This window comes from Gymnoscopelus microlampas (assembly GCF_963454915.1).
Source record: "Gymnoscopelus microlampas genome assembly, chromosome: 3".
Lineage (NCBI taxonomy): Eukaryota > Metazoa > Chordata > Actinopteri > Myctophiformes > Myctophidae > Gymnoscopelus > Gymnoscopelus microlampas.
Window position 1 is genome coordinate 20201573 of NC_139940.1, and position 24934 is coordinate 20226506.

At 39.9% G+C, this 24934-nt stretch overlaps 3 protein-coding genes across 3 annotated transcripts; 1 reads left to right on the forward strand and 2 right to left on the reverse strand.

Annotated features, from left to right (window-relative positions):
* Positions 1-424: 424 nt before the first annotated feature.
* On the reverse strand, positions 425-13155 carry rragca (Ras-related GTP binding Ca). Its single transcript, XM_084047856.1, has 7 exons — positions 12778-13155; positions 11070-11273; positions 9555-9754; positions 6577-6691; positions 5661-5803; positions 4622-4770; positions 425-2978 (listed from the first exon to the last, which is right to left on the reverse strand). The coding sequence occupies exons 1-7, from the start codon at positions 12961-12963 to the stop codon at positions 2824-2826; spliced, it is 1152 nt and encodes a 383-aa protein (XP_083903982.1). The 5' UTR covers positions 12964-13155; the 3' UTR covers positions 425-2823.
* A 1504-nt stretch (positions 13156-14659) lies between these two features.
* LOC311042110 (c-Myc-binding protein-like) lies at positions 14660-17879 on the forward strand. Its single transcript, XM_084052669.1, has 5 exons — positions 14660-14831; positions 15648-15720; positions 16461-16509; positions 17112-17241; positions 17688-17879. The coding sequence occupies exons 1-5, from the start codon at positions 14817-14819 to the stop codon at positions 17730-17732; spliced, it is 312 nt and encodes a 103-aa protein (XP_083908795.1). The 5' UTR covers positions 14660-14816; the 3' UTR covers positions 17733-17879.
* A 1118-nt stretch (positions 17880-18997) lies between these two features.
* Positions 18998-21234, reverse strand: gja9a (gap junction protein alpha 9a; the record flags this gene model as incomplete). Its single annotated transcript, XM_084051912.1, has 2 exons — positions 18998-20630; positions 21185-21234. The coding sequence occupies 2 exons, from the start codon at positions 21232-21234 to the stop codon at positions 19100-19102; spliced, it is 1581 nt and encodes a 526-aa protein (XP_083908038.1). The 3' UTR covers positions 18998-19099.
* Positions 21235-24934: the final 3700 nt, after the last annotated feature.

Here is a 24934-nt window from a genome sequence, read left to right on the forward strand (position 1 = left end):
AACAGTAATGGAGGTTAGAGAGGTAAAGATGTACGCCACATTATGAAGAAAACATTGTTATAGTCCTATGGCACCATCTAGTGTTTATTCTAAGGCTTGCAACAGATAAGTGAAAGAATCTTCAAAGTGCCGCCACTTATTTTAAAACCCTTCTCACCCTGCTTATTAACTTAACATGCAGGTAATTTTACTCTTAATCATATGCAACAAATTAAAGTTACGGCATGCATGTACATTCATAACCAAGCACTTTGCACTCTCAATGAGCTTTAGCCCTTAAATTCTGAAGTCAATTATTTGAAAACAAAACAGTTTGGGAAGTTTCAAATACTGTAGCTAATCTTTAGTCTCTTAAATCTCCGATCAATTGATGAAAGGCAGACAGATCTGGCATGCTGTCACTACAATCATTAACCATTAACAGTCAAAATTAAAATGTTCCTTTATTTCACACAGTATAGCGTCATAATACATCAATCAACCAATCAATCAACCAACCAACCAACCACCCACCCACCATGGTTTTGATGTGCAAGTGTTACATTGTCCCATGTTACTGACAGTAAGTCTCAGATTAAACCAGCCTGAGTCCCAAGATATGCATCATGATCCAAATCAAACCAGACCAGAACTACAGGCATGGGAATATGACATTATTGTAATGGCAATCGTAATTAAATTTGGTCTCTCGCCTCTCTTTTCTCCTGCTTTCTTCAAAGTACAATCCAAAGTGTAGAATTAACTCAGGAGCCATTACGGGTCTATTTGTACACTCTCAAGAGTCAACCCCTTACCCGCACCACTTTTTCAAATAATATAGCTGATCTACAATAGACCTCTGAGATCTGGACTGGTGTTGGGGGGCCAATCAGATGTTGGCAAGTTACATGGTTTACAAGTATACATATTATATTAATGTATTTTGTTGTTGCATGCATTTGAATTTAATTCAGTTTGGGACCATGCAAGCATGTATATTTGTACTATTTTTAGGGGACATTTTATTTGGCGTCAATCGTTTCTATCCCTTAGTTTTGTCCTTAAATCAACAAGGTTTTAGAGCTGTATATCTTTTGCTGTGCCGTCTTTTAATACATTGAACAAAGTGTGTTGTGTTTGAGAGCGATAGAGCTGGATGACGTGTGCATGCTTGGAATGGGTACTGGACACTGCTGTGCGCTGTCAATTCTTGTGAATCCCTGTGATTAGAGCAACGCAACTTAAGAATTAAATGAATGCCTCTGGGCACAACTGAGATAGTGCCCTGAAGATGTGTGCTTCATTCATATCATCATCATCATCCCTCTTCAATGGTGCTTAACCAAGTAGTATCCCAAATTCTAATGCATCATTTATACTGTCATACAACAGTGTCACGCTGTGAACTTGTAGATCGGCTATTTTCGGCATGTGGCACCGTCACAGACGACCGTCATCGGTCTTCAGTCCAACAAATGGAGTGAACCCATTTCCCTCATGACTAGGACACTATTGTAAGCTGGCAGGAAATAAGCCTTCACTCATCAGATGACAATTATTCTTTATCTTACCCACTTGCTGCATTTTAACTTACAAATGTCTCCTTTTAAGATTCTAAATGTTGTAGTTTTTCTTTGTTCATTACCTAAAAAAACGTTTTTAATATTTATTTGCTATGCTTCAGCATCATACAAAGTTTCAACACACATCCTTTGCCGGTGGATACAGATGAATTCATAGTTTTTTTTTACTGTCCACTCAACTATTGCCAACACTTTTGCTCTCTTTTCTGCCACTGGAAAGTAAAAGGAATGGTTTGACATTAGTTTGTTTAATTGATTTGAGTGTATAACATTGAGGAAAGAATCACTGCAGTACTAATGTAGCATAAATGCATGAAGTGAGACCTCTGTAATGGTTTTCACTTTTCTATGGAGCTCATTATGAAAACCTTTCCTTCCCTTAACAGATGTGCACACGCACACATACGCGCACACACACACACACACACACACACACACACACACACACGCACGCACGCACGCACGCACACACGTACGTACGCACACACACACACACACACACACATCAAGAAGAACCGGTGGACACTGTAATTCCCTCTTCACTCCATTTTAGGAACCGGTGTTTCCCTTTAGAGGTGAGTTTTGGGCAGCATTCAGGTGAGGTGAGTAGTAGTGAGAAAAAGCTTGCGCATCAATCAAGCTTTATCTACATAAGGCCATCTCTGAACTGTGGGGGCTTGGACTAGCATTTCTCATCCACCATCTTTGCACAGAGTGGGGGTGGTTACATGACTATACTGAGCCCCCAAACAGGCAGCTTGTCCAAAGTACAGGGTTTACAATAAAAGGTTCTCTTTTTTCCCCATTTTCATAATTCACAAAATTAGGACCAGCAGTTAAAGGACATAGCCATCGTCACACTTCCTCTGGACGCTAATAGGAAAGCCAGGAAAAGGTCCTGAACACCTTATACCGTCTTTGTGGTGTATCTGGGTCAAGGTGCACTTTCACTTTGTCTTTGCAGCGAACGGTGTGCCTCAATGCCTTGCATTCGCCCAAAACAAGCGTTTTGAGTTTCCCTTCCATCCTAGTTCGAGAGGACTGCCGCCTCACGTGCTCCAGTACTGCTCCTACTCTCAGCTCTAGTCATCTTTCAGTGATTTTTAAGGTGCTGGGAGCAAGGGAATGTGATTGGCGCGCTGCTGAGCCCCAATCCATTAGTCTCTCAACCGCAGGCTCCCTAGCCCCTGTCTTCCATCTATCTTTTCCTCAAACCACTCTCAGTCTCTCTCTCTCTCTCCCTTTATTCTCCCCAGTGTGTCTAGACAGTGTTGCGCGGCGTGCCGTTCAGTGCCACAGCCTTGGTGCAGGGCGTGCCAGGTGGCTGTGGGCCCGCCAGGCGCTGCGTGGAGACGCCCACTTCGAACACCTCGTGTATGGCCTTCCGGAAACAGTGGAAGTTGTAGTCTATCAAGCCTGAGGCAGGGTGGGGTCACGGATGCAGGCAAGGAAAACAAATAGGTTAGTTTTCAGATCCACTAAATATTTTGTCTGAGGTAAGTTTTGTTTTGTTTCCAAATAGACAACCCATGTCCATGAAAACATTATATTATACTACACTAATCATGAAGAGGCAATAGAATAGAATAATATGCAAATACTTAATGCGTATATGACTGAGTACAGTGGTTCTCAAACCTTTGCCACCAGCCTCTGACTGATGAAGTCAAAACAAGGTCAATTTGAATGAAATTCTCACTTGAATTGCTATTGTTTGAAGCCAAGTTATTACACAAATACCTAAGATAGAATTTTATTTAAAAAAAAATATGATAGTTAATTTCAGTAACTGAATTATTTTCTTTTGCTTTTAAATCATTAAAGTCTGCCATACCAGCGCTGACAAAAAAGGATAGTCATTTTGTATTTTAAAACAAAATGTGGACACCAAAGAGTTCATAAAAAATATGGCTGCTGTCAATCCATTATCATGAATAAACTCTACATTGAGTTTGTTTGCAACAAACATGGATGAACAATTCTGGACCATTGTAGAAAATGGTCATGCAACCCTGCCAAAAACATAAAAAACCCCTGTCATTGTCATGAGATTTGAGTGAACACATTGAAAAAAGGAATAATAATAATAGCATTTGTAGTACCCCTAACCTCAAAGTGATTTGGCACATATAGACCCAAACATTGTTTTCACACGTAAAGTATTTCAAGACAACTGTACAAACCAAAGTGGAATTGGTTAACTTTATGAATGGCCAGACTCGGAGACAATGGGTAAGTCATGTTGTTCAGATCATGGCCATTTACATTATTATGTTTGGTAATAGGAGCTTCAATGGGAACCAGGCACACATGACCAACAACCCAGGCACTCTTCTAAAAAATATAGTTTGTTTATAAAATAACAACATACAGAATAAATGTTATTAACAGTTTGATTTTTTTTTCCATCACTAGTTCACTCTTTAAAATGTGTACAGAGTACTTATTTGATAGGCAGTATTCAGCCTGACCTACTACTTAAAAGACAGGCCTACCTGCACTCTACAAGGAGCATCTCTCTCAGCTTGCTCTTCTCTTTATAGAAAGATAACGGAACATATTGATTTTGTTGCGGACTGTGTCTTTTGCATTGCCTCCCAAGTGGTTTTTAATTGTGTGAACCAGCAATTACAGTATATCATGGTTGGGTATACGATTTCAGTTTAACTTGCACCCATATATATGGAAAACAATAATCTGCCACATTTAATGGAAGAATCTGGAGAGGAGTAGTGCTGATGTCATTGTATTGTATGTTTTTCTTTTGTTTTTTGTTTTTTTTCTCATTGATTGTTTTGTATGGTTTATTGTAAATGTCTTTTGTCTTTTTATTGTATTTGTAATTGAATGTTGAAATACTTTGTGAAAAAAAGAAAAATAAATAAACATATTGTTGAAAAAAATAACTTGCACCCATATGCTGAAAAGGGAAGTTCCTGTTCTAGCCATACAGGTAAAAGTAATATATAATAATAGGGTTATAAATGTATAATAATATAATAATAATAATAATAATAATAATAAAAGAGAAGAAGAAAAATAAATAATATACAACTCACCTTTGCGCTCAAAGCTTTCTTCTCGGAGGATGCAAACGAGGGCCAAGAACTTGGTGACCTCTTTCAGGTACAGCACAGTGGTGTTGTTGAGCTTGATGATGGCCATGGACTCCTTGTCATAGGCACTGCCACTGCCATCCTCCTTCAGACTGAGATGGCATGACACAAACATACAACAGACACCACATAATGTTCATTTGTTAAGGTTCGGTATGTGCTTTCTGATGTTGGCCAGGGCAATTGATTTTCATTTGATTCTGGGATTAACATGAATTATTAATATTATAAAGGATGGGCAGACAAGTCAACTACCATTACATCCAGGTGCAAATCAATAAAGCTCTTTAGAATGTAAAGGTCTGATCTGATGCATATGACCGAATACCTTCAGTGATTTTGCTAGCTTCCTACGTCAGACATGTATTTTATTCCAAAAGGACATATTAAACACACTATCGTGACAAATAAACTCAATACTCTATCGGGGAAGAATCACCATTTGTTTTACTGTCTGTGCATCGACAAGGTTTGAGTCTGAACTGATTAACAAGTAATTCGCTATGCATCTACATTTCCAACCTCTAACCTTGACCCGTCCCGACCTCCGACCTGCTGTAGTCTGTGTGTAGTCTGTGTGTGTGGTTGTGTCTTTGTGTGTGTCTGTGAGCGCACACGCATGTGTGCTCAGCAGAGAGGTTGAACCGAGAGAACTCAGTTGTTTTACAACAGAGTATAAATTAAGCAAAATAATTGCATTGATTGCATAGACACGGGATGTCGTCACTTAAGAAAACACCTGTGGCAGCAACTTGACAATTTGTGCAGTAAGTATTAAAAATAACTCATAGTAGAGTGTGAAAATGTGTCACATAATCAAAGACATCTGAATTGTGATATATTCATACTTTAGGTGTTTCAATAAAATGTGTTTTCCCATGAGACAAATCCATCACTGGCTGCTTTGCTCATATTGGTCCCCATAAGAAAATGTAATATAATGAAATTATGAGAATGTAGACGTTCAGAGGAACAGACTCACCCATAGATGCAGGACACGTCGATGACCACGTCGATCATGTCGCAGCAGAGTTCATAGGACTGCATGTCTACAGGAGAGCTGTCTGTTGCAATGTATATCTTACTGACTACATCAAACAGAAAGGCCTTCTCTATCCCCGAATTCTAGGATGGAGAGATTAAAAGAGGAGACCAGAGAAGACAGATATGATACAGAAAGTGGAGAGGTGGGACAAGGAAAGAGGGATTTGGTTTTAAAAGAGTATGTATGATATAATCTGCATTTGGACACAATAAGCCTGATAAGCATCTGCAAAGAATTTTCAGATTAGTTTTAACTTGCTTGGAGGAGTTACCTGATAGGTAGGGTTACACAATAGATACCAGAAATGAGGGCAAGGAAGTATTTCAAAGTCAGCTTAGCGTTACACATCAGTGACTAGTATGTAGCTATGTCTATCTGTTCCCCGAACTCCACGGTACACCAGGAAACATAAAGCCAAGACGGAGTGATTTGTAAGTACTGTTCTGCCAAGATCTGCTTGAGAAAAAACGTTCCTATGTTTTGGGTCCTATTAACAGTGGAGGTTTTAAAAATGAATTGTTTTGTCTGTGTGTGTATGTTAAAAATTCTGCACAGATTCATCCAAAACACCATGTTTTATTTACAAAAGCTCATGCATTATTAAATGATTGTTATACAACTACTATCACAGTAAAATCCTTTGTGTTCATTTAATTCTGAAGAGAAACCACATACACCCTTAAGGGTACACAATTCAGATTATCACATAACTGTGATGCCTATTAAACAAAACAGAAGGGAAGCTGTTCAAGGTTAACGATGAATGATAAGCCGTGTCACAACAGAAGTAAAAGAAAGGAAGAGTTATTCAACTTAATGTCATTACAAAATGAAGAAGGTGAATTTTACTCACAGAGATGAAGATGTTTAGGAGGTTCTCCAGTGTGGGAAGCTGAGGGATGAGTTTCTGGACCACTTTGCTGAAGGCCTCAAAAATGGAGTGGTCATAGATACTTGTTAAGTAGAAGCTGAATGGGAGCAGAGAGCAGAGGGAAGTAAACAGACATTGAATCATCTGATAGTGGAAATCCAGTCATAAGACCCTTTGCAGTTCCTCAAATATTCATATCTAAAAGAAACTGATAAAACGGACGTCACATGACTGGCAGCAACTTCATTGTAGTCCAGAGGTTCGCCAGTCAGCATTTCAGCACATTTCTTTTTCACGTGGACAAGGCTTTAACCACATAAGCCCCATGTACTTTGCCCTACTATGAATAGCTAAAATAGCCCATCTACAAGCTCATAAGCTTGTGAGCTTGTAGATCTGCTAGCATATTTTCACAATTTCTGACAATGTTTGATCACTTTTGACAAGTTCGACATGCCCAAAATATGGACGTCATGTTACGAGAAGTGTCAGGTTTTGTTTTTGATTTGGGTTGCTGTTCTTGTCAAAAGCGTGAAGCAAAACTCCATACTGTACATGGTATGGCTATATTGCTTTTGTTCTTTGGACAGACACATTATATGAAAGAGATGAAACACAAGGGGAGACAGCAACTTTAGCAAAATGAACTTCCAGAGCACAGATGGCAGGGACACAACTTTGCACCAAAGAAGGCCCATAAGAGCAATACATCAGAGGAACAAGTCTCTCTCTCCAACCACCACTATAAATCTGGGATTGATCTGGCTGTCTGGCCAGAAAAAACTGCAATCCAACCTCGCATAAAACATAATGCTGGGATGTCAGCACAGCTCTCTAATCCTCTACAGTAAACCACCAGCAGAGAACAAAAACGGTGTACAGCTTAGGAATAGGTAGTCTACCCCAATTTCTTTTTACTCATTCTACGCCTGGGCCAACCGAATAACAGTCAGTCTATCGCAGGGTTGATTTGTTTATTTTTGGAACACAGTTCTTATTAGGGCTGTCACGATTACGAAACGCGTTTTGAGCTGCTATTTCCACTATTTTTGACATTTTTTGAAAATATTACATTTTTTAACATGGAATTGATTAGACGATTATGTAATAATTGTGACAGGCCTAGTTCTTATATGATGCAATCTACTGGATTTTGAATAGAAAAAAATACTGTGACCCAGGGGGATAGCGGCCTCTAGCTATCCCCCCAGTGATGTGGACAGACTTCGGTTCTCCATAACATGCCCACCCCGTGACAACACTAGAGTTTTTAGGGTTTTTTGGGGGGGGTTTTAGGGGAAACAAATATTTGCCTACAGCACAATAGACGATAGGTGGCAAAATTGATGAATGCCTGAACAACTAAGTCCTAATCACATTCACAACAAGCCTGGTTTCTGGAGCACATGGCATGGGGAATCTTCATTAGGAACGCAATGAGGAATCTCACAGCAAGTCCTTAAGAGTACTCCAACCATGTGGTGGACCCCAGTCACCCCACAGAGCAATGCAACATGTCTCACACACATTGACAGTGCAAGTTATTAAAAGGACCATGCCAGCATCAATGCATTCCATACTGTTTATTCACAGCTTTGGCCAAATACCATACTGTACATACACAAGACAATGTCTCCATGAATGGGAAATAGTGCCGATTGTGAACCTGAATCCCATTGTTCTGATGAGAAGTGATAAACAGGTAGTGTGACAAGAAAAAAAACACCCCATGTCTACTGTGTATTTCTCCTGCAAAAATGATGAAGTCTACACCCGTGATGTCAAACACGTTATCGGGCACATTGTCTCGCATCATCGGACACACATGATTTGTGAAACGACGCGTTTCATATCATGGACATACATTAACGCATTTCGAGTTAATAATACACAGAAGGCATAGGGTATTTTTTACCACAGTATATAAAGTTATGTTTGAATTTTGTTTAATACCACCCCTTCTCAGTGGCTTCCTTCAAAAATAAAAATGTTTATAAAAACAAACTACAGTATGCTTTGGAAAATGGTTGCCAATGAAGTCAAATAGATTGTGTGTCATGGTCAACTGGCTAGACAGTGCAATACCACAGGTATGGTTCTTTAATGGTATTATGGCTACACTCACAGACATATGTTAGAGCAAAACAAATGTGTTGCGTATGAACCGCAAGCACTTACGGGACCCCAATCCAGCGAGTAATGAGTGGGTCTCATTTTAGTGGTTGCCTTTCTTACAGGAGAAGAGGAAGTCGACTTTGCAGTATCAATATCATTTCACATCTTTTACAGGAAATGTAAAAGAAACCTGGACTTGGTGTTACATTCCACTTTCATTCAGCACAGTACTTGCGTAATAAAAGTGATATTTAGTATTTACAGTCTTTCAAACAGAATAAGCAGAAGCCACTAAACCAAGTTAGAGGTTAGTAGAGGATGTTTACGTTTACTCATATTGTGGATATGTATGTAATGATCAGTGACTGGGAGAATACCGGTAGACCTAAACAAGCAAAACGATAAAGAACTCAAGCAGCTATGTCTAAAAGTGGTATGCATATCAGTCACCATATTCTACTATGTGCAGCATGACAATGACATTGTGTGTGCATGGAACTTTTTCTGGTGGGTGGAGTGGACATGACTAAATGATTTTAGTGTGTGTATTTGTGTAATAATCCGTGGAAATCAATGTCAGTTGCAGCTGTCTGAGGGAAAATAAACCATCTGCAAACTTGCTGGTCATTATTTTTCCTTTGGATTAAGAGGGATTCAACATAAGTCAACTTAAATATACAAAGAAATGACTGACATATTTTTTAAAAATGGTGGAAATAGCCGATCTACATCGCGACACTTTGTGAGCTTGTAGATCTGCTATTGCCGCAAAATAATTGCGATTATCTCAAATAATTGTGATTAGGCAATCATGTAATAATTGTGACAGGTCTACTTATATGTACCTGAGGTGTAGCTTCTCTAAGGTAGCGTCTGCCAGATCGTCGTTGGCTCTCTGGTGGATGTCTCTCTGCGTCTCTATCTTGTGGTCATCTGAGAGGCCATCCACTTTGTGAATGAATACCTCAAAGTTGATGTCTGGGTTCACCCTGTAGGCCCGGGACACAGTGAGGTGGAGCCTGCCCAACGCCTCCACGTAGTCATCCTGGGAGAGGAAATGGCATTTAGCTGATTAGCCATCATAAACACAAGTTTTCAACAGTGAAACAAGGATAACCTCTACTGAGATAATAATAACATTGGGTTGCAAATCAAAAGTCTTTCATATATTTTTTCTTTTATTCTTTCTTGTTTGCCAATAAAATATATTGTAAGAACTACAAATATGTAGTATTATTTATAAGAACTTTTTGTTCTAACAAGTGATGTTTCATCCTGAAGCATTGAGCTAGTGACACCTACTCTTATCTTATGTATGGTGACGTTGTGGTGATGGTTTTCTAGACAAAAACTGCCAACCTAATTCAATTAATATTTGAATTATGCAAAAGAAGAAATGGGTTTCTAAAAGGCCACTTTCATATAATCATTCTACAACCTTGTGGTCATTTACACACTTTAGTTCTGCTGTAGTGTCCATAATGTTTACAATCAGGCAGTTTTATATATGTATAGCAATCGAACTGTTACAAACTGCTGCGGCCATCCACAATCTGTGACCTGGTTCTCAAGGAGATTGGAGAACAACTCCTTAACACTTATTTGAAAACAGCCAACATTCTAGACAGAATTGCTCCACCACAGCACAAACCATGCCAAAGTGAGCAGAACAATCCAGACTATTTCTCATGAGGCTTGTGCACAATAACTGCAACTGGCTTAACATTCACATCCGTGGTTATGTCAAACCAGTTATGAGGAAATCCATTACTCCACTATCACCCACAATGTCAAAGCAAAAAAAGAAAAGAAAAAAGAAATGCAGAGGCTGAAACAAAAACAGAATAACACCCTGTGACCTATGACTGCAACACATTGACAAGGTCAATCTCTGATCACTAATAAGCCTTCCAATCACATCAGCTCTTTATTATATTATGGCAACAGCCACTACGGTTGCAGACATTTACATTTTAAGTAATGCATGTGGTCTCTGTAGAATATCTGTGACACCTCATACTCGTGTGGTATAAGGTCAGTCCAGTTAACTTTAGCTCTTCTTCAACACTAGTGGGTTAGTAGCTTAGTGAATGCCGCCTAATGTAAGAGTGATTCTTAGCATTAACGATTTAGACACTTTCACCATTTAGTGTGTTGACACTGGAGACAACAAGTAAGACATAAACATTAATATGGCTACATTATGACATGGACATTGGCAAACATGACATACCACAAAGAAATACAAATTAGATAAACAAAATCTTAAAATATGTGGTTTGAACAGAAATCTAGGTGCCTATGGAGACTAGCTTGTGAGCGAGTCTCCATAGGCTATATCAATTGGGTTCTTCCTTCACCTGAGCATCGATGACAAATATCAAGGCCCCCGTCCCTCTGAAGATCATCTCATAGTCGAATGTGGGATCAAAGAAGTCCACCTGGCCAGGGAAGTCCCAGATTTGGAAGTTGACAAAGGAGCTGCTGGAGATATCGTCCTTGTAGATCTTGTTTGTGCTCTCCAGGAACAAGGTCTCGTTGGGAGACATTTTGTGGAACACCACCTACAATAAGAATAAGAAATTCTTAGAGAGAATTTCAGTGATTTTCTTGGTCAAAATTGTTGGCATGGAAATAGCAACTGTATCGACAAAATGTTCAGTTTGAGTGGCAGTGCATAGTGACATAAATTAAGACCTCACATACAGAACTTAGGGAATGTACTGTATGTTGAAACAACTACGCATATCACTCTCATATCATTCTCTACAGTATACACGGTATATACAACTTCTATAACTATGTACTTTCAAGCAGTGTGGTGCACAGCATGATTGCATATTGTATATTTACTGACCAAAATGAAATTTAATTAATTTGGTGTTAAACAAAACCGGAGTGCTAGATTGTTGTTTGAAGCAGCAAGGCAGGCACTTCCATTTATAGTTGTCATTTGGCCCACTGGGATCACCATCGACTGAAACAGCAAAAAGCCAAGTCACATGTTTCGCAGTCCATTCTTGAAGCTTACAGGAGAACTGGACTAAAGGACCAATGGATTTACACATTTTGCTGTGTGTGTGAGCATCTACCAGCCTGTACTGCCTGTTCTATTACTAGACAATATTTGCAGGACAGGCCTTTGTTGTTGTTGTCAGCCTATGTGCCACCTTACCATTTCCTTCTTGTATCTCAAGGTGAAACACTGTCCTCTGTTAAGTCTAACATGAATAATAAAATATCTCCCATAATAACACACGAGTGCTGCTCATGATCAATTATTCAACTACAGTGCCAGTCTAAAAGTGGCCAACCTGAGGATATAAATACCAGTTTTGAGCAGACTAACCTTTTATGAGTAGTAAAGGTAACCAAAAATAATGACATGGGGCTGTAAATAGCGTCCAAATAGCTGTAGTAGTAGTTTATAGTGACCATGGCGTATATCCAAAATATTATGACTTGCAGAATGAGAAGGCGTGGTGGGCTTGTCATGAGAGAGCAATCATTTTAGAGTTGTTGTATTATGTAAAATGCCTTCGTTGCTTTTAAGAAACAGCAGGCAAGTTATTCTCCACACAGCTAGGTGCCATAATATGCCCACCTAGGAAATCACTAAGATACACTGGAGCATCTGTCACCTAGTTAATCATTGTTTGATGAATTGAATACACAGGACCCCAATGGAAACAGGCCATAGTTCTTTCTTGGGTTTAATCCTTTTAGCAATCCTTTTGTATTGTTGTAACAGAATGTAGTTTCTGTTTTGCGGCAGACTGTTAATAAAGTATTCAATTAATCAATCCAAATTCATGATTATCAAGAGCTAAAGTTGCACGTTAACTACCCACCTACGAACGTAGTACGTACACAGTATATATTATGAGTTTGAAGCTACAAGCCAGGTTAACAACATACATATACCACGTTTTCTGTTCTAATATGACTAAACTTTGCTAGATAAAATGACAAAAGTAGCAGCTTTAGCCAACTAGCTAACATCACTTGCATGAACCTGACCAGAGGAAGGCGCAGCTACTGTAAATGTACAGCTGGTCCCCCCCCTACCTTCTGTATGGACGACTTGCCACTTCTCCGCAGACCCATCAGCAGGATCCTCGGCTTGCTGTCAGAGGGCGACGGGTTGTCTTCTATGTCGTCGGCCTCTTCTTCTCCGTAGCCGAAATCTTTGGGGAACGAGTCCGCCACCCCGTAGCTGTCAGCCAGCGGTTCCACCTCGTACTGAATCGACATTTTGACCTGACTAAACGACACCCCTGGTCGCTTCCTAACCCCTCTGTCCCCCCCTCACTGGTCTTGTTGTATCACACTGCTGTGCTTTTATGCCAAAACACAAGTTTGGCACCAGGAATTCAACGAATAATCCAGCTTTTTATCAGTAATATCTCTGTGTCCTGTCTAAGCTAGTCGCAGAAACAGAGCGTAGTGGTCTGGTCACACGTTTCCTTTGGGCTTCGTGAAAAAAAAAAAAAACTGTGAACCCACCCTCTGGCATTGACTGGACGTCCTGATTACACTGCATGTAATGATTGGACGGTTTGGCTGTCAATCTACTCGGGCTTTTCGCTGTCACCAGCGTTGCCACGTCCGCTTATTATAAGCTACTTTGGGCTTGTTTTTCTGTAAAGTTGCTTGTAAATATTGGTAGTTCCGTTTTTTTGGGCTTGTTTCTAAAGTGTAGTTGCTTATTTGGGCTTGTTTCCCAATGTTGTTTAAACCAGTGTTTCTCAAACATTTTCAAGTCAAGGACCCTCAAATTAATATGTAATTGTCTGCGGACCCCCATCTGAGAATATTTTGTTCCAGGGACCCCCGTACCAGATTTGTGTTGTTAGAATATAAATTCTAACAACAATTCCACATTTTGGATTTTTTTCCCCGAAATGTTTCTTTTTTCAAGATTCTGTTGAAAATAGCAGATCTACAAGCTTGTAGCTTGTAGATCGTCTATTTTCAAACAGCCATGTATATATAGTTTTAAAGTGCTCGTGTGGCCCATACTTGCTTCTTTTGGGCTTGTTTTCATAGACCTGGTTGCTTATTACTCTCACAGGATATGGCAACATTAGATGTCACCTGACTAGTACTCAGACTTGTTTTGCATGTTTTGATCGAAGGAGGGGGGGGGGGGAGTCACCTGAGTAACAAACACAGTGATAAGAGTCAGATTAATGAACTCGTTCCAAGTTTTCCCAACTCATTTCATTTGTGACTAGAACTAAAAGTCAATAGAATAGAGTGACCTACGTTGCGCAAAGCCAGCTATGTGTTTCAAAAGAAGATACAGTTCCACTGGAAATTGACTGATTTTGCTTTCAAAATAAAAGTTTTCCACTTCCTTACATAATGTAATACCGAAGCGACGGTTTTCTACAGTGATTTTATTTTTGAAAACAGAGACTGTCTATTTCCGGTGCGATGGTAGCTTATTATTCAAGACTTTATGCAGCTGGGAGGGCAGCATGGTTGCCATATCTGCTTATTATAAGCGACTTGTGCTTGCTTGTTTTTCTTTAATGTTGCTTGTAAATATTGGTACTTGCGAGTTGCGTTTTTTGGGCTTGTTTCTAAAGTGTAGTTGCTTAATTTGGGCTTGTTTCCTAATGTTGTTAAAACCAGTGGTTCTCAAACATTTTCATGTCAAGGACACCCATATTAATATGTATTTGTGCCATAGACCCCCCATTCAAGATTTGTTGAAATGTTTCAAAAAATATTCCAAATTTTTCAAAATGTCGGGTTTTTTTGGAAAATAGCAGATCTACAAGCTCACAACGCGTCGCATCGCGAGGCGTTGTGAGCTTGTAGATCGGCTGTTTTCAATTAGCAAGGGCTCATGTAGCCTAACTGTGTTTCTCTTGGGCTTGTTTTCATAGACCTGGTTGCTTACTTCTCTCGCACAACCTGGCAACACTGCTGGAAGGGACGAAGGAGGAATAGACAATAAATAAACTACAACTGCATGCATCTGGCGACAGTTCGTCTCAATTTATACGTTTGGACGCAGCTGTTGAGCGTTGCTTTTAGTGAGTTAGTTTGAACCGTAACTATTGCTGTGGCAACAAAGAAGTAAGCTCGACACCATTATGGCACATTACAGAGTAAGTACTTTTCTGTTTCGCTGATAACGTAACTATTTCCAACTAAACTCAAATCACATGTTAAAATCTCACATGTTAAGCTAAGCTAACGTTCCCTAATTGCAACCTGTCACCTGTATCACCTGCAGCCTCGTGGCTTTAATGTCTAGCCATGTGTTTTTCTGAATAACTCAGTTTGTTGGAATTGTTTTAGTTGGTTTTCAGTGCCAATTGGCAGTGGAAACCATCTAAAACAATTCCAACAAACTATCAACTTTGTACATTTGGCTTATTTAGTTGTTTGCTTATGTTTTTAATAATAATTATCCTGTGGTTGTTGATAATTATTATCCAGTGGTTGTTGTAAGGTGGAAGCTACCACACAGCCCAAGATTCATCACGTTGTAAAGTGGAGTTTTACTAGTTGTGTAAAGTCACTAAGTACATTTACTGAAGTACTGTACTTGGGTACTGTACTTTTTTTTTTACTTAACTGGAGTATTTACAATTTCAGTACTTTTACTTCTACTCCACTACATCTCAGAGGCAAATATTGTACTTTTGCTCTACTATCATTTGAAAACTTTAGTTACTTTGTAGATTTTGATTATTATTACAAAACACACATTACCCACTTCAGCCCTATATATTAAAGGACGACTTCACCGATTGTCAACCTATCTTCATATAATTGGTCCTCACTAATACTCTGGTACCATGGTACCATTTTTTTCTACTCTGTCTGTGTTTTACTGCACAGAATATTTCTGTGAAGTAGTAAGTAAACTTTGTTACAGTTGGTGGTTGCATCACTGGTTTTGTTTTCTTCCCACACAGGCTTCAGACTCGAAAAGGGAACAGTTCCGGAGGTATTTGGAGAAAGCAGGTGTCATGGACACTCTTACCAGTGGTATGTATGGTCCATTTAGTTTTCAAAGTATCTACCATTTTGCTCATGCTCTATGAATTGCAATACAAGAAAAGGCTGAATGAGTAGTATGAACTTGCATTGTGGTCTGCAGTTCAAGTTCAGGCTACTCATTCTGTTTTTTCTTGTAGACAACAATTACAATACCGGTAAAACCAGAGGTGGAAAAAGTCACTAAGTACATGTACTCAAGTATTGTACCTTTCTATACTTTTACTTCTACTCCACTACATCTCAGAGACAAATATTGTACTTTCACTCCACTACAATTATTTGAAAACTTCATTTACTAGTTCCTTTGAAGATTTTGATTACCATTACAAAACATACATTAACCACTTCAGCCCTATTTTAACTTTGACAAAGTTTGAAAATAGCCAAATCTACAAGCTTGCAATGCCACATGCTGTGAGCTTGTAGATCTGCTATTTTCAAAAGATTTCAATACATTTTAGAGATATGATAACTTGTGAAAGGGGACATTCTGCACAATGAGTACTTTTAATACTTTCAGTTTATTTTGATGCCAGTACTTTTGTACTTTTACTCAAGTACATTTTCATTGCAAAACTTGTACTTGTAACAGAGTGTTTCTACATTGCAGTATTGATACTTTTACCTAAGTAAACAATGTGAGTACCTTTTCCACCACTGGGTGGACTAAATGTTTTGAAACTTTGTGTCGTGACTGTTGTATGTTTTTTCTTTTCCTTCTCCTTCAGTGATGGTGTCACTGTATGAACAGAACGAGAAGCCAAGCAATGCAATGGAGTATCCTTTCTAAAGCTAGGAAACAAATCTTGCCTCCCCCACCTCCCATCCAATGCCCGTTAGAGCAGAAAGTGTCTTGCCCGATACGCCACAATAAGAGGGAGGTCTTGTAAATGTTGCATTCTAGCTAAGGCCTGTCATTGTACATTCATATTCAGTTTGTGATAGGAATAGTTATTGCAAATTGCCCTTTGTACAGGGGTCTTCAACGTTTTCAGGCCAAGGACCCCCTAGCTGAGAGAGGGATGAAGCAGGGACCCCCTCTATAGTATAACTTGGGTTTCAGATTAAACTGTTTTTGTTTACTTGGTCTGCTCTTTTTTCCCCTCTACACCTATACCTCTTTGCCAAAAATAGCAGATCTACAAGCTCACAACGCCTCGCAGCGCGAGGCGTTGTGAGCTTGTAGATCTGCTATTTTTGGCTAAAGTTCCCCTCAGAAAAGAGATGCTAGGGTTCAAGTGGTTAAGGTAAAAAAATAATAATAATCATATCACCCAAAGATTTGGCAGACTGTTGTAACTCTGAGGACCCCCTAGGGGTCCCGGACCCCCTGTTGAAGACCCCTGCCTTTGTAGATTCCTTAACCAACTCCCGCCCAGGTTTCTGAAGCAGCGCCTCGGTGTAGCCGGTCAGGATTGTGAAGACACTGAAGCTCTTCAGCAGGAAGTAAATGAGTTGAGGCAGAGGTGTGCACTTCTGGTAGAGGAGAACAAAGACCTCAAGACAAGGGTACAACTTCTCCTTATTTCATAAAGATATCATTGCTGTCGGGTGGAAAGAAACGTCATATCTCCAAAAGCATTACTTTTCAGGAAATGGATAAAAAAAAGAACCTGTGTTCCAACTTAGTTATTTAGTCACAAGACTAAAACTTTGACCGATCTTCTAACTTTAAAAATGTTTCAAAAATACCTGATCTACAAGCTCACAAGAACACGTCGCAACTCGTGAGCTTGTAGATTGGCTATTTTTGCTACTTTTGGGTGACACTCAGGACTGTATTATGATGAAGTAGGGCACTAATTTACGGAAAAACATTAAAAGTTTAAATTCAGAAATGCAAGGTTTCTACCTGACCGCAGCTATATGGTGCTGTATCTTTACAAGTTGTACATCATTTCAAGTGACATCTCAATACCTGGTCCTGACATTTGACTTTATTCCCATTTCCCTAGCTTCAGCGCTACGAACCAAAATCAGAGGATGGAGCCGCAGAATGAGCGCAGACAGTGTTCTCTTTATCGTAAATTTTGGTCATGTTCCTCTGTTTAGTTTCATGCTGAATGCTATGGGTTTTTTATATACCTCTTCTTAGGATTTAACTTATTTTGTATATAATTTATATAAAAAAAATATTGTTTTCCTTATGTTGTGTTTTGAGGCTTTTCTTTGCATGACGAACCCTGTTTAAGACATACTATGGTTAAGACATAGTACATGGGGCTGAATCAAAACATTTCATGTCTGATATTGCCAAGAAAATAAATGGGTAACAATTTTGTTTAAGCTATCCTTTCTCTGTAGAACTTGTAATTATAATCCCTCCTTGACAACATTTCTCATGAGAATTTAGAAAGGGTAAATATGAGAAGCTTCAATCATAATTGGGCAAACATTCTTGTGATGTTGAGAGAACAGTTGTTAATTGCCAATGTCTTTCTAGAGGTCTAATATCAGCCAGCACTGTCAGCACATTTATAGATAATATTTCTGTCAGACTACACTTTGCATGAATGAAAAAGGAGAACCATTTTAAACCTTGCCTTCATATAATTGGTCCTCACTGATGCTCATAAGATGGCACAATTTCTGTCTACAGTTTGTCTCAAATGTTGGGCTGTGGACAGTTCAGAAACCTGCCTACCAATGACATTGATGGGAATTCCAAGCTATTAACTACAGCCAATTCTCTTCCTGGAAAGTTGATTAATTGAAATCGAAGCCTTTGTTTTTATATTAATTTTAAAGAATTGTTTGAAATGAACTCACTGAACTGTCCATAGCCCTCCTCAGAGAGAGCGTGAGTACAACATGGTACTATTTAATGAGCATGAGTGAGGACCAAATATGAGGTTGAAAATGGGTGAAGTGGTTCTTAAAGCAAAAAGCTAGGGAAACCACTTCAATGTAGTCAATGTACAACAGAATGGGGTGATGACTTTGTTTGACCATGCTTTTTTTCATAATATATGTAGTCAGTCACAATACAAAAGAGGTTTATTAGAAAATACATTAGTTTAAAAGCATACAAAATATACATGGTTCACTGCAGTGCAGTTTTGTGGGAAGAGACCTCCATTGTCCCTCATTTATAGTAAATGTCAGAGGTTTCCATTGCTGTATGCAATGAAAACATCCAGTAAACTGCTATGCTTTAATTAGTATCTGTAACGATGAGTGTACTGTACCCCAAATGTCTGAACTCATGACCTGTCACCATAAGGAGAAGTGAAGCTTCTTAAGTGCTGTTGAACTGAAAAGTGAAAATCGTAATATATTAATAGCCATTTAAACTACCAGTCCTGTTGCATATGTTTCTGTGAAGCAACAATGTAATCCTATAAGTCAAAAGATCTTCCATCAGTATTCAAATTTGCAAATCTGTGGGTCGCCTGCTGCTTGAGAGACTTGCCATGGATGTTTGGCAGTTGGAAGAGGGTGGTCTAGGGCTATGCCTTGATCCTGAGCTAGAGTCCAGTGGCTCTGGGGAGGAGGGCTCACTTTGATGTTTGGCATCTGGTTTGGACTGGGTGCGACCAGCAGGATATCCACCACTGGCCTTTATGCACCCATATGAATCTGTGTCAGAGCTCTTGCCCTCCAATACTGTGGAGCAGTTGGAAGAGGCGTGTCCCCTCCAAGGTCTCCTTACCGCACATACCGGCAGTGTAGGATAAGCAGAGGCATAAGATTTTGGAGGTTTTGGTGAGTCTAGGATCACTCTGTCATCCACCTTGTTACCCTCCTCACTGCGCAGGGGGAGGTGTGGGAAGTCTTCTGCCTCCAACTGCTTGGGAGGGCTCTTTGAGTCACAAGGAGGTGAGCGTGGCTCACTACTACTAGTGTTGTTTGAGTTGCAGTTGCGCTCCATGGGACTGTGAGCTCCATCCAAAGCATCATCTAAGATCTGTTGATTGGCCAGCTCACCCTGCAGAGGTAAAAAAGATGAGGGATTGATAATATTTGGGTACACATTCACTTCAGGCGCCCTCTCCATCAAGAGGTTGTAACCACTGGGTGCGGAGGCAATCGTTGCCTTCCGAGTTGTGCCGCTGCCCAGTTGCACCACAGATTCTTTTTTGCACTTGTTGGCATAGTAGTCGTCAAGCTCATCTCTTTCCTCTCGTAGGTGGGGGTAATAGTCCAAGATGCCCTTTTTAATCTTCTTGTAGCCCAGGTGCGTGATCTCCAAGATGTTTAGGAAGAGGGAAACCCCAGCGATGCACTGCATGAACACCATGAAAACACTTTTTTCCGTGGGCCTGGAGATGTAGCAGTCCACCGCATTGGGGCAGGGCTCCCGTTCACACTTGAAGAGCGGGTAGAGTTGGAAGCCATAAAGGAGGTACTGGCCCGTCATGAATGCCACTTCCACGGCAGAGCGTGTGACGATGTGAGCCACATAGGTCCTCAGCAGGGAGCCCCTTAGGGGAGCTTTGTTCAGCTTAGCCTGGTCAACCTGCTTCATTTCCCTCTCAATCCTCCTCCTCGCCTCAACCAGCTCAACGTGCACCAGCTCCAGCTCTCGCCGCAGAAGCACCTTCTTCTTCTGCCGCTCCTTCTCCATGGCCCGGAGCCGGTACAGTGCATGGCCCATATAAACCAGCGAGGGAGAGGACACAAAGATGACCTGCAGCACCCAGTAGCGGATGAGCGAGATGGGGAAAGCCAGGTCATAGCACACATTGCGGCACCCGGGCTGCTCTGTGTTGCAGATGAAGTCGGCCTGTTCATCATTCCACACGTCCTCTGCGGCCACCCCCAGGACCAGCATGCGGAAGATGAAGAGTATTGTTAACCATATTTTACCCACCATGGTGGAGTGGATGTGCACCTCCTCTAATATCCCCCCGAGGAAGTTCCAGTCACCCATCTTCACTCGGCCATTGTTACAGTGGCTGGCAGAAAGGAAAAGAAATTAGTCGCAAGTTATTAATGCGATATCAAGAAACAGATTGTCTCCATAATGCTGAGTTGTGTCAAGCAGGTGGCTAAAACAAGCAAGCATATTTTTTCATGTATGAAAAATTGATATTAAGAAGTCTGTTGATCTTTTATGTAGAAAACTTGAAAAAAGCAAGTACAAAGTAAAGGTAGCTGGTGAAGTTAAGTAATAAACAACACAAAAATGTAATATGAAATTAAAATCCATAAACATGCAGCTTTTATGTAAATATGGAATTTATCTTAATAATTTAACTTACCACTCATCAGGAATAATAAAACATTAGTGAGGACACTTAATGTAAATGTTCTCTGCGTCCTGAGCATATTTGCAAATAAAGTATGAAGATGTAAGTCACATCACAGCCATAGTTTAAATCCTGTGTTGGCCAGTGGTTCCCCATGAACACCTCGTCACTGCCCCTGCTTTGCCCTAATAAAGCCATGGCCCTGGCAGGCAACATTTATATTAATGACCGAGATCAATGAAGTAGTCATTTCCATTTACCTTGCAGCAGCGTGGATAGACTGCCGATGATTCAAATCTCCTTTGGTCATACAGCCGTGACGTGATCACCAAAATGTTCCGAAATCGTTGCCGCCCTCCAACTTTTGTCCCTGCACATCACCTGAACCTCGATGACCCGCCTCTGTACGCTGTTGCTAGAAACAGAATGGGGACAACCGAGCTGTAGAGGGAAGAGTGCCAACACTACACTGACAAGAGACAGTCAATACCCGCAGCACCATCAATACATTTAAATCATAGCCTCATGGTAATGAGGTTGTAATGTGGACTTCCACCTCAAGCACGCATGGCACAGTCAAAGTCCTGTATAGCTTATAAACAGTATGTGTAGGATTTTCCAACTGACAGGAATGTCAGACAAAATGCTTGCCTTGACATACTTACACTGAATTGTACCTGGTGGGCCACTAGCCCCGTTTGGAACCAAGTGAGGTTCCAAACGGGGCTAGTGGGCCACCAGAGTGTTTGCATTTGTTGTGAATGTAAGCAACATTACAGTTTCCAGATGTTCAATTCAATGGTGTTTTAAAAAATTATGATCTTTGTCTACCCTACAAGATAAAGATGCATTAACAATGAATTGTGCTGCTGATCTAATGAGTTACTTCTTTTACTGTATACAGATGTGGGGGATTGAAAACAGATACCATGGTTAGATTCTCCCCATCACTGGTGCTATGATAGCCACTCATCCCACAGGCCTTTTGTGATCAATAGTTTTCTTGTGTGGCAATCAATGAGTCATGTCCCATTTCATACTCTGCTGCTCCTCTGTAGATTTAACTACACTATCTCGTCCAGTTGACACAATATCTGATCCCATTTACAAGAAATAAATCCCCTTTTCTTGGCATTGTTGCTAACTGCTTGTTGCCATCTACAGAATCAGAATACAGATGCCACCATATCTACAGTACATGCCATGGTATGAAAGCCTGGTAATAGTTGATTCAATCAAGGCTGTGTATTTATGTCAGACATCCGTTGGCAACCCTTCTATTGTCTTTTGCTCGGGAGCAAAGAGGAAAAACGTATTTACATCGCATCGCATTATTAAAATCATTATCATAAATATTTGTATTATTGTGTCCCTTTAGTTGTTGTTGGTGTATCATGTGCCAAGTACATTTGCACATATCTGGAATTCATCGTCTGCATTTCCCAATCCTAACTATTAGGAGCAGTGGGCTACTATTTTTAACAGCGCCCGGGGACGGACACTTCGACACGTGCACAAAGCATAATGCTAGCAGTCTATGAATAGCCTAGATTATACATGACATTAGAGATATAGAGCGTGACGAATCACGGCAAAGTGTAATGTTGGTTTGCAGTGGTGTGCAGGGGGGGCTTGGGGGGTTAGAGGGGTCAAGCGTCCCTGCCATTTTAGTCTCTGGGTCACGAGTGCCCTTTTCAGTTTTTGAAATGTTTCATTAAATTTACTAAAAAAAATGTGTTTCCTGTTAAAGTAGCCTACAAATAGGTGGCCTGGAGAACGTTTGGGATTCGTTAAGTAAATAGTGAATGAGATTCAGCCTCTCCTTCGATTCTATACCTGTGTGTGTTGGGGTTGGAGGTTATTCTTTGGCCTACTAGAAGTATGCATGCAAAGGTTCATGCCAATCAGTCCAGCGGTGTCCAAGATTAGGTGTACAGACACAGATATCGACAAACACACTGCATAATATTTGCATATGATGTGTGCAACAAACACAGAGACAAAGGCTATTTCAACTACACCCATAGGGGCACCATGCATACTACAAATGTCACTGTTTGTTGCAGAAACATATATTTTTCCCCCTACCATATTGGGTACAAATGATCTTGTGAATCATATGACAATGACCACCAGACATGGTTTTCATATTCCATACTATTTGTATGTAAATGGCTTCAATAGTTTGTGGTTGTGACTGACACAGACCTGGGTATGCCACTCATCCTGACAAAGACCTCAGAGGAGTGCTCTTTTCTTAGTGAGTAAGTGTTTCTATTTGAAATAGGTCCCCACCAGTGCATTAGTAAGTGTTTCTAATTGAAACAGGTCCCCACCAGTGCACTAGGGCTATATTGATGCATTCATTTTGGAAATGACAGAATGCCCCACATAAACTGTTTACAGTGGTGGCAGTAGGGGCACAATCAATGCCGTTAACATTGCACCATGGCACGTGAGGCTGGTGCCCTGCCTTCCCCGTGGCTATGTCAATCTACAGAAAAAATAAACACAGGGCAACATATGATTAAAAATGATGTAAATGATGTAAAAAAACAGTACCAGTGTTATATTTTGCCATTCTTCTAAACAATAAATGTTATACATTTTTTAAACCAGTGTTTGAAAAGCTAAGTCAACCCCACCCAATATTGACCATATTCAAGGCTGTGATGACAGGAGTGGAAGAAAACTGACCTGGCAAACTCAGCCAGTCTGTACAGGGACAGTAAATGTAGGACATTAATTTAACAGTTAAAGGCTTCCAGAGAATTGCATATATAGCTGGCTTTCAAAGCAAGACATTTACAAAGTAAACTTTTTGGCGAATATTGTACCAAGTACTGACAATACAGTATGTATAACTAACTACTTCCTCCATTCGTGGTGTCATTACTGTGCAATTCCATTCAGCTCCCTTTTCAGAACTTAAGTCATTTCCTTATTTTGTTTTAACCAATTTAGAATTTGTCTAGATATGGACTGTTGTAATAACTTATTTGTTGCCCGACTGTTGAAGGCCAAATGAAATGACTTAGCCAACCTTGTCAGAGAATGTTAGCATCACAGCTAATGCCAGATGAATACATTCAAATATATCAATTGATAAATACCAATGGCCGTGACCCATATTTACAGGGTTAGCAAAAATAATAACATGAAAGGAGATTGGAAAGAAATCAAACAAGATTTTACAAAATATTTCAATCTTTTAGTAGGAACGCGGTCTCGGATCAGAACATTCAAAATTGATAAGGCAAAAAACTCTTTGTTACCATTTTCACCACTGGAACATGAGTCATACAATTTAACTGTGACCACACAACATTTTAAATTGTTATTTTGAAGTATCACAATTCATACCCTGTACTCCTTTGGTTCATATGTTGCTCGTCACACCAAATGATCAACAACAAATGTATATAAGAAACTAAATACTAGTCTGACATAATGGTCTTATACTTCTCAACCTATACCATACTGAATATAGGCTGTCTGTAGTTAACACTAGACTGTCTACAGTTATAGTAGAAACCTATGGTAATGACAAAACAGCAGAAAATGAGAACCGCACGTCTCAGAAGACAAGGTCTTATCAAAATATGAGGTAGGCTTCTACTAACTGGAGCCGCAACTGGGCATTTCCTTTGTAAATCCAAATATTTTGTATACCAACCCAAATATAAATGCATAAAATAGCTAACACATATACCAAAACCAAAAGGTAACAAATGTTATCTGTACCAAAAAGGTGTACAAATGTCATTTCTGTACTGAATTCTTACATACATAAGTTACACATAACTTACAACAGAAAATCATTGAAATGTTTCATGAATTGACACAATGTATTCTTCAGCTGTCTGCTCAACAGAATACAGGTAATTGAAAAGGCACACAGACTACTGCAATGAAGTAGTGGGGGGTATACGAAGGTAGCTATCCACTTCTTCAGTGGGTATTGTGTATACTCAAAACGTTTTAGTGTTGTCACAAAATAACAAAAAGAA